At 43.3% G+C, this 10,552-nt stretch overlaps 1 protein-coding gene across 1 annotated transcript; it reads right to left on the bottom strand.

The window, feature by feature from the left end:
- Positions 1-2,075: 2,075 nt before the first annotated feature.
- On the bottom strand, positions 2,076-10,519 carry LOC118426588 (U3 small nucleolar RNA-associated protein 18 homolog). Its single transcript, XM_035836078.1, has 12 exons — positions 10,215-10,519; positions 8,070-8,161; positions 7,659-7,732; positions 6,946-7,067; positions 6,480-6,560; positions 5,934-6,105; positions 5,265-5,365; positions 4,411-4,501; positions 4,018-4,141; positions 3,428-3,602; positions 2,711-2,850; positions 2,076-2,357 (listed from the first exon to the last, which is right to left on the bottom strand). Exons 1-12 carry the CDS (start codon positions 10,464-10,466, stop codon positions 2,333-2,335), a joined length of 1,449 nt encoding a protein of 482 aa, XP_035691971.1. The 5' UTR covers positions 10,467-10,519; the 3' UTR covers positions 2,076-2,332.
- Positions 10,520-10,552: the final 33 nt, after the last annotated feature.

Below are 10,552 nucleotides of genomic sequence, written 5' to 3'. Positions count from 1 at the left end.
TTGTTGTTGCGGTGGAAAATATGCGTATCTCTTCTGCTGACGTTTAACAGTTATCTAAACCTTTCTTTGGCCTACTTGTCGCTGATTCTGCTCAGTAGTCTTGTGTGAGGTTTTTTGTACTATTATAAGGCCGTAATTTGTTGTCCAAATGTCTCCATTTTTTCATGAAAAACACCAACATTCACACTGCACTATTGATAATTGATGGATGCGGACATGGCTGGGTGACCTTGAAAGGTCTATTTGTATTTGTTCACACCAAGGAGGCTTTCTTTAACCTCCTTGTTCACACTTAAAAAAAGGAATCACATTTTGTAACGTAGGGAATGTTTTGGATTTGAGTGTTCAACTATTACATGTATTACTTTGTCAGATTCAAAGGAGTCCATATACCTTGATGTAACGTTATCTATAATCAAAGAATTCAGACAGTTGTCGAAGTGTCTCAGTTTTCCCATTAGGGGTTGTTTCACTATCCTGTGAAAAACTCTGAATAAAGAAATCTTCCAGCTCTGTTGTCGGACTTTTACTGTTAGATCATTTTCACATGACATCTTTGCCACACTTTCAGGCACTTTATAAAATGGTCAACTTCTTCACTTCACTGCGTTCTAGTCAACTACAATTACTTCCTAGGAGGTTTAATCGTTGATTCAGCCTCCTTGTTACTTCTATCAAAGCAGATAAATGTTCTTGCCACTTTTGTGTATGTGAAACAACCAGAGGGGCGAGTAGAACAGAAAGAAACAACATCCCGACTCCCGGGATTCGAACACGGGCAGCCGGATCACAAATCCAACGTGCTAACCACAACACCAAAAGCTCAAGAGCTGTTGGCGTGGTCAGTTTGGCAGCGCTAGAACCCCACTGTTACACTACTCCCCCCTTTCTTTTCAAGATTCGTCCTCGAATCTCCGAGTTCGACATCCCTGTGTGGCACATCCGCTAGCCTGTTACTCACAGGGTCGGCATGGGAACCAGTGAAACAACCAGAGGGGCGAGTAGAACAGAAAGAAACAACATCCCGACTCCCGGGATTCGAACCCGCGCCGAACACGGGCAGCCGGATCACAAATCCAACGTGCTAACCACAACGCCAAAAGCTCAAGAGCTGTTGGCGTGGTCAGTTTGGCAGCGCTAGAACCCCACTGTTACATATGTGCAAGGATACTATATATGGATAGTTCACCTTTATCTGTAAGAGGTTACCATACTGTGTTCGAGGAGGTGCCACATGCACGTAAAGCAGCCTCATTATTCAAAAATTAGGTACCTACTGGCTGCAAATAATGCACCAGTTGTAATACACCAGATTTAACTTTTATCTGTTGCATTAAAAATGGTATTTGGGGTATTGGGGCCCGGCATATTGAAACCACCATTCGTTGAGTTCATATCCCCAAAACAACAGAAATAGGTTACCCCACAGATAAAGGTGAACTTGCGATACCGCAGTCCGGCTTCTATGTTACAATACATGGTCCTGTGTTTACCGGTATATTGAATCCTACCTAGTATTGGGTATGGGCAGCCAAAGTTCTGGGCCAAATAAAACATGTATTCCTCAACACAGGATTTCACTTGAAAATACTTGCAGACAATGTATTAAATATATGCCATAAAATTTTATTGACATTGAAAGGAAGATTGTACGTGGAACCATACACAGTAGAAATGTAGCATAAAATTAAGTACAATGAAATTACACGGTATATGCCACTAACAAAATGACTGATAACTACAAGTTTATGACTTGTAAGAAAGCAATGTACATTTTATTTACATGCAGTTGTGCAATAGGTAGAAGTCTGTTGAATTCATTCAAATCAACCTTGACCCAAATTTGCACCATAGCATGGTCCAGTATGAGTAGTCCATGGGCAAATTTTGAATCAGATGTTAAATGTTACGACCATTGTGGGTATAGGCCGCGAGTGAGTGAGTGTTAAATATTTTAAACCCCCCTGTACCTAGAGCCACTGGGATGAACCACTGTAATCACTGTTCATATAGTACTTGTCAAAAAGAGCTAAGGAACTTCCCTGGTATACTACCAAACATGCATATGCTTTGTACATATATGTATATCTTCTTGATACATATGCTTTCAGTACAAAAGTTTTTCAACTCAGCTAAAACTAGACTGAGGCAAATTTCTTTTTCAGTTATTTTTTCTCTTGAGAAAAATCCCTGCTTGACCATATAACTATGATAATTATTATCCTGATCAGATGACTACGGTTGTCCAATCGTGTGGAGCTGTGGGTGCTCTGTAGGACAGGCAGGTTGGTGGTATGACCTTGATGACAAGATGGCCGTGGCACAGGTTGTATCAGAAGTCCTTGTAATGTTTGATCCTGAAGGCACAGAAAAGTTGACATGTCAATTACGCATGAATAAAGCCGCTTCAAAACTCATAACTAGACTTGGGGTTGAAAAATTGCACAAACAAATCATGCCCCCTCATCCTTTACACCACTTCTTATTTTTTTAATTAGTACCGTAGTGCCCTATGACCCCCCCCCCATATCCACCTATACAGTGTACTGCCCCCCTAGCCTTCCCCCCTCCACCACTGTACAGTAGTGCCCTATGACTGCCCCCCCCTTCACACCCACCTGTACAGTAGTGCCCTATGACTGCCCCCCTCCCCCTTCACACCACTGTACAGCAGTACCCTATGAATGCCCCCCTCCCCCTTCACACCCACCTGTAAAGCATTGCCCTTCCCTGGTTGTTGCCCATTGCCAGGTACCCGCTGTGTGGAGAGAAGTCCAGACACTGCACCCGCTTCACCGTGCTGTCAGCCTCAGGGAAGTTAGAGAACACGCTCAAGGTCGGTAGGTGGACCTGAAGGTCAGATGGAAGGAAAAATCATGTTTAAAACTTCAATAGACATTTTCACAGGTGAAAGAATACATGTACAATTTTTCCAAACACATGTACAAAAATCACCTGGGTACCCCTGAAATTTACAGAATACTGTAAATGCATTTAAGTTTACAGGGATTTAATTTCGCGGTAGCAGGAAAAGGGACTTTTCACGGTGGATTTAAGTTCATGGTGACACCATAGACTGCAGTCTAATACCATAATAGAAAAATGAAACATTTGTCCACCGCGAACATCTTTGCATTTACAGTATTTCCCAGCTTGAAAGTGACTGGTGTTTTGACAATGCACTGGTCCCCCAGAACTCTGCACAGGTATCCACTTACATCACTTAGAAAAGCAGATCCTGTGAAAAGAACTCTGCAACAGACCTGAGTCAGCTTACAGAATCTGATGTGCCCTATTTAGCAGATACTGTCATTCTTGTATAGGACTGTTTAGCCACAGCCGACGCTGTAAGGCTGATATCAATTAGGATTTTACCATGGTCAATATTGACCGAAGCCTATAAATAGTGTACCCCAGCCATGCTCACCAGTCTGGCAGCCTTGAACACCTCGTTGCTGCACATGGCCATGACCTCTCCCGTGTGATTGAAGGTCGTCTGTGTGACGGGTGTGGTCAGGTTGAGCAGAGCCTTCAGTGGTGTCGGGTAAGAGCTGGTCAGGGCGCGCTGTGTGTCGTAGATGTTCACTACCCCACTCTGGGACCTGTAGTACACAAGCATGAATGGGGTCCGTGAATAGTGTCATCAGGAGTGTAAATCACTGTTAAAAATGTTCTTTTTCTACACAACGAGGGAGTTAATACCTAGTCTGCCTGTCAACCTTGTTCAGGGTAATACTGACTGGTTCTACTTTGTGTCGGTGCTGAAGTGGGAAGAATGCGGTCCCAAACATGACTGAGTTTATATCTCACATCAATACCGTTCATGACTGGAGGGAATTTTCTGAACACCAGCTTAATCCAGCAAGTGCCTCTGTTATCCCGAGTCATCCTACAGTTGTGAGATCAGACCGTAAAGTTTGATCCACTCACACCGAGACCCCTACCTTATCAATCAATAATTGTGGTGGGATCTTTTAATATGCTCCAGGTGTGACCCTCCTCAAACTTGGTACTTACCCCGTAGCGAGGTACTTGGAGTTGTGTGACAGAGCGATGGTGGTTGCGTGTGTGCAGCCTTCGTCCACAAACTTGTGGATACAGTCTCTAGTCCCCACGTCCCACACGTACACCTCCCCATCATCTGAGGGGCAAAACAGTCACAACAGGGTTAGGAACAGGTTAAGGTACATCTACCTGTCAATAGTGACAGACAGACATCAGAGCGGGTCCTGGAGACAGCCCTGTTTAAGCCCCAAAATGAAAAAAAACCTTAGGCCAGCCCCGGGAGGTATGGAAATCTGCTGCTGGTCCTACCAGGATTATATCAAAAGAAATATCAAGCTGCAGTGTCTGTATGAAGAAGGACTAATGTCTTCAAGACATAACATGATCTTAAGGAAGCCACCTCACCTCCTACTGAATACAGGTGTCGACTGTCCTTGGAGAAGGTCCCTGCTGAAACATCGCTGTTCATCTTAAGGCTGCTCACACATTCCTTTGTCTGTATAAAAACAACAACAACATAAACAACACCATTACAGGCTGCTCACACATTCCTTGGTCTAAATAAAAACAACATAAACAACAACACCATTACAGGTTGCTCACACATTCCTTGGTCTAAATAAAAACAACATAAACAACAACACCATTACAGGTTGCTCACACATTCCTTGGTCTATAGCATAACAACAACATAAACATAAACAACAACAATACAGGCTGCTCATACATTCCTTGGTCTAAATAAAAACAACAACATAAACAACAACAACATTACAGGCTGCCCAGATATGCCTTTAAGTGTAGAGGCATATCTGCTCAGATATGCCTTTAAGTGTAGAGGCATATCTGGGCATATCTTTAACATCAAGAGAAGCAAAAAATCATTCTTGACTTGGTTGGACTAACGAAGATTTTTTTATTACAAATTTACCACTAAATCACTTCCTTTGAAAACCAATCACATCAAAGATGAGCTTGCTTGGGCTTTACTGTAAATTCATTAACTTTCTATTCTGTAGTTTTTTTGCTGCGTTTTAAATTTGCCATTTAAACATGTCATACATTAGAAATGCACACTCGAAGTATCATGAATTCATGATGGACAGGTCACTGCAAAAATAAAACAACTGCAAAAAGTTTCAAGATTTAGGGTTCTTCTGGCAGTGGAGGCAACAAAAAGTACAAAGTCTACAATGTGTTAACTAGTAAGATATGGAAGACGCCTGTTGGTGTGATGTATGATTGTAGCAGAGTCCTACCTTAGCAGACAGCAGGTGCAGGAAGCCGTTCTTCCCCAGGAACAGCAGGAACCTCCCGTCTGGAGACACTTCGAACCGGGACAGGCTGGTATCGTCTACTCCTGTCATAAACATCAACACAAACATGTTAACTTTCAGTACGCTGACTCTCAAACACACACACACCAACACAAACAGCAGGAACCTCCCGTCTGGGGACACCTCGAACCGGGACAGACTGGTGTCATCTACACCTGTAGAACATACACACAAATATGTTAACTTTCAGTACGCAGACTAACCAACAAACATAATCCAAACAGCAGGAACCTCCCATCTGGGGACACCTCGAACCGGGACAGACTGGTGTCGTCTACTCCTGTCATAAAACATCAACACAAATATGTTAACTTTCAGTACGCAGACTCTCCAACAAACACAACCCAAACAGTAGGAACCAACCATCTGGAGACACTGGTGTCGTATACACCTGTCATAAATATTAATGAAGATAGATCATCAAATCTTTTCTATGTTGATTTTCTGAAACAGCTTTTTTCTTCCAAAATCCAATATGAACTGGTGAGGTCTACAAGGAAAAAAACACATTTTGTACCCGCCCCGCTTCTAACAATCCTCACACCAATAGACTCACCTGTTGCAGCATGAGACAGTTCTGACATGACTCACCTCTTATTTTGGGAATCTTGATGACCTTGCCAGCGATCATGTCATACACGAAGAACCACTTGAAGGTGGATGCAAGGATGACCTCCCTCCCACAGGTGCTGAAGTGGGCCGTCCTGACTGGGAACTTCTCAAGGTGTAACGTCTGGATCTTAGGGTTGTTCCTGCCGTCAACCTGGATGGTCAAGTACATGGACATATAAATGTATCTTTACTGAAATTTCATTGTGCTATTGGTGATTAAAAAGCTGTCATACAGATACAATTTTATTTTACATTACAGATTTGGCAGCACTGGGTCACACAATGTTATGTCTTGGGTTCTCTCACATTTCCAGTAAGAAATAAGCAAACTTTTCACATGAAAACAGAGGAGGAAAACTTGACTCTACTTTCTTAAACTTTGTGTACCAAGGTAGGACAGGACTCTTAATTCTGTTTTCATGTCAATTTTCTCCATTTGTTGTTCAGCATTGTCTTTTAAATTTGAGACTCAACCAATGAATGGCATGACTGTTACAGAGTTGATTATGAGATAAAGTGTTGCACCTGGAAGAGCCCCAGTACGTCCTGTGCTGCAGTCAGACACACCTGTGCTGATGGGTGGAACTCTACTCTTCTAACAGGGCCCTGAAAATGGAAAATACAAGTTTAACATCTCAATTCTTATCTACTAATCAGTTCAGTTTGTTCATTAACCCTGTGAAACAAGAGCCATCCAAGGTAAACCAATATGCTTATGCTTCACTCTTGCCTCTTCCCTATTAATTGCTTTAGCTGTTCTGATACTGGACTAAGTCTAAAGGCAGCAGAGGCTATGGTTCAGGAGCACACAAAATTGAGGCACGGAGTGGATCAAGGGACCAATCCCTGGCCTTGGCACTGAGGTATTACGCAGGTTTGGCTGTTCAGCACACAGCCAGGGCTGCCCAACTAGCCTGCTGATGTGGCCGATACAAATATTGGAATTTGACATGGACAAAATACCCTCTAACCCAGAACCCCCCAATCTTACCTGGTGTGGGTATGTTTTGTTGACGTCGCTGCAGCGTTTGATGTTGATGTTCCCGCGAGGCAGAGCCGAGGACTCGGCCAGCAGGTCTCCTGTGTGCTGTAACAACTCCTCATCACTGTCGTCTGCACAGGGAGGGAGGGGAAATATCTATAAGCATTGTAAGTAGTTTATAGTTATAGACCTTACGAAAGTCGCCGTACTTTTTGTTGTGACAATAAAGATTTCTCTCTTTCTCTGTGAGAATGTACAGTCAAACCTGTCCAAGAAAACCACACAGGGGACACAAATTATTGGTTGCTTCAGTAAAACCTGTCTAAGAGGACCACTCAGGTTTAAGGGCACCTAAAAAGTTGGTGGTCAAACCTGCCAAAGAAGACCACTCAGGGGACCTATGAAATCCTTATGTTACAGTCCACTTGCCCAAGAAGGCCACTCACAACATGTGTTCAGTACATACAAGATCTTTAATTTTTGTGTTAATCATTAACGGGAATATTATCTAGGGGTCAACCGAAATTTGTAACATAGTTGCGGGCAGGCAAATTTATGATGAGTTTGATGTTTGATACTGATAGGTCACTCAATGACGTTACTGTTGCATGTTTGCACAACTAAAGACAGCATAGAAACAGGCTACACTTTTGCGAATGTACATGAAATGATGGTTAGTTTCACAAAGCAGATACAAAATGAACATAAACATGAAGTCGTACCATCTGACTCGTGCTGACGTTTTCTTCCCTGTGACGTTTGCGCCCACGATGGAACATCTGACGTCTTCTCAACCCTGAAACAAGAGAGGTCAACAACAAGGTCAAATCATTACCACTGCCATGGGTAACTTGATGTTTGATTTTTACCCTGAGGCTCTTAGATGTGTGTTAAGATGTGCAAGAGTTGTTAAGACACATCACTTTACTTGTTTAAAACATGCCTGCCTTTATTTTTTTGCTTGTGTAAGTTTTGTGCAAATTTTCTTTTAGGAAAAGTGCATTAAAGAAGAAGAAGATATGCCTCAGTAGTACAAGTAGACTGTCCACATATGGAACCTGGTCTGTTTGGTTCAATAACAAGTTGGTGAGGGGAAGTACGAAAGAATATTTCTCATAGAGATTCTAACTTACCGTGTTCTGTCATCATCATCATCATCATCGTCCACCCAAGCAGCTTCCCGGGTGTCTACGACCCCCAGACTGTCCACATCATCATCAGAACCCTACAGAGGTGAGCAGGAACATCAAAATCACAGTAAGTACCGTAACAATGTTTCCATTTGTGCCCCATTGAATGGGTCTTCTGCTGAAAAACAGGCTTCAAACAGTTGTACCCCCAAAGCCTACCACACACGGCCCCAAGGCTACCCACCAAGTAGAAGTGGAAGAAGTTCCGCACAATGTGCAACATTACATAGCCTCCTAAGGCTTAGGTCACATTTCCAAACCGGAAGTTTATTTGCAAGTTATATATTTACCAAGGAATATACACAAATTATGCCAATGACTAATGAGGCTAAGTTAGCATGTTCAATGTATACTCTGTACTAGCTACGGCCGCGTGGCGCGTTGGTACACCCGATCCCTCGATTTCGAAAGTTAAGCAATGCGCGGTCTGGACAGTACTTGGATGGGGTACCAACCAAGGACGTCCGGTGTGACAGCGATCTCGCCCCCCGTGATCTCGCCCCCCTGGGGGCGAAATCACTAGCGATCTCGCCCCCCCGGGGCGAAATCGCTAGCGATCTCGCCCTCCCCAGCTAGTGATCTCGCCCCCCTACCTCGCCCCCCTTTAGCGATTTCGCCCCCCCCCAAAAAAACGGGTTTACATGACATTTTAGAAGTTGATTTGTATAAATCGCAAAATGCAGTTTCATAATGATATAAGTACACAAGTTTGATACATAAATCCATTCATAGTATCAATATTAACGTAATTACATGGTAATAAGATAGTTGAACTTGTTTCAGACAAGGAGGGTTGGGTCCCTTGTATTCCCATTATTGCATATACCTGAGTCTTGACATAAGATGTATTTCATTGTATTCACCTGTTCTCAAACAACCTATATATCTCCAATATGAAGTCTCTACCATGAAGTGACCACAAAAGAACTATGTAATGTCTTTATTAATTATGCAAATATTAGGTATTAATTAGAATAACGCACATTTTGGTATATGCACCTGGCCAAGGGATATCTTCACCTCCAACATGACTGTTTTTTCTAGTATTTAGGAACTGATGCATTTACCCGTGTTTCTTAAGACTGGTACTTTACCAGTGTTTGTGTAGCATCTAGCAACAGCTATATCAACTTGCGTGTAGATAGTGTTTATAATGAGAAACTATTTTTCACGTGTGTTTTTGTTAGTGCTTTGGAAATGTTTCCAGCACAAGAAAGAAAACACTGTGACAAATTGAAAACATATAGCTGACGTATTCCGTACCATAGACGGTGTTGATTTATACGTTCGCAGTAGCACTGTTTTTATGCCACCTCAGCTGCAAAAATTGTCTTTTTCATTTCAATGTCATGTTTGCACCGAACAATATAGTATCGACTTTCGAGGTATGACAGGCATCTTACGGTACGGTAATAAGGTGCCATAAGGTACCAGGTAACACACCATACACGTTACTTCCCAGGTGCAGTATAGTACCAGGTAGCGCACCTGTAATATGTAATAACCAGCTGCTCTTGGCGGGGGGGGGGGGGGGGGCGAAAACCCTAAAGGGGGGCGAAAACCCTAGTGATCTCCCCCCCCGGGGGGGGGGCGAGATCGCCGGGGGGGCGAGATCGCTGTCACACCGGATTGCTGTAGCCTCTCAGTCTCACGAAGCTTTTCACGAAATCGTCTTCCGGGAGGGACGTAAAATGGGTGGTCCCGTGCTCGAGGAGTTGCCTCGACCAAGTTAAACAGCCTCATTACTCATAATTTGGGTACATACTGGCTGGCAAATACATCTGGTGATTATTATCATTATAACAATTAACATAGCCTCCGTACCTGGCATATATGGGTAGGTCTTTTTTCTGATTAATTACTATTTCTGTTCGCATGACAGATCTTATTGTACACGGTTCTGACAGCTCCAACATGGGTTTGAAAGAATCAGAGGAAGACAAATTGTATACAGTATATTCATATTTATCATACATATACATAATGTATGCTGCCCCCCACCCCCATCTGCCCCCCTCCCCATCCATAGAAAGTACAAGTACCTCCCAAACCATTGAAGAGTTCCAGCACTACCAAATATAGCCTTACCTCCTCAGACGGATCCTCAGACTGGTGTTCTGCGTCTTGAAGTCTGTCTGTCGGCTCCTCCTGCCGTCTTCCCAGGACAAGCTCCTCCAAGGCGGACTCCTCCTTGGCCTTCCGAGCTGCCTTCCACGTTTTCTTGTCTTGGAACGTTCTTAGAACCTTCTTGGGGCCCTCTGTATCTTCTCCTGCATCTTCAGTGCCTTCTCTCTTCGTCCCAGATGTCTCGTCTTTTCTCCGAACAGCCCTTCTCAGCATTTTTGCCGTTTAATCACAGCGGAAAGTGGAGAAATGTGTTGGAACATTCACACGTGTGGTTCTAAGGTCAAAGGTCATATACTATC

Source organism: Branchiostoma floridae, chromosome 11 (genome assembly GCF_000003815.2).
Source record: "Branchiostoma floridae strain S238N-H82 chromosome 11, Bfl_VNyyK, whole genome shotgun sequence".
NCBI classification, from domain to species: domain Eukaryota; kingdom Metazoa; phylum Chordata; class Leptocardii; order Amphioxiformes; family Branchiostomatidae; genus Branchiostoma; species Branchiostoma floridae.
The sequence above is the reverse complement of the archived record's forward strand: the minus strand, read 5'-3'. Positions and strand labels throughout refer to the sequence as shown.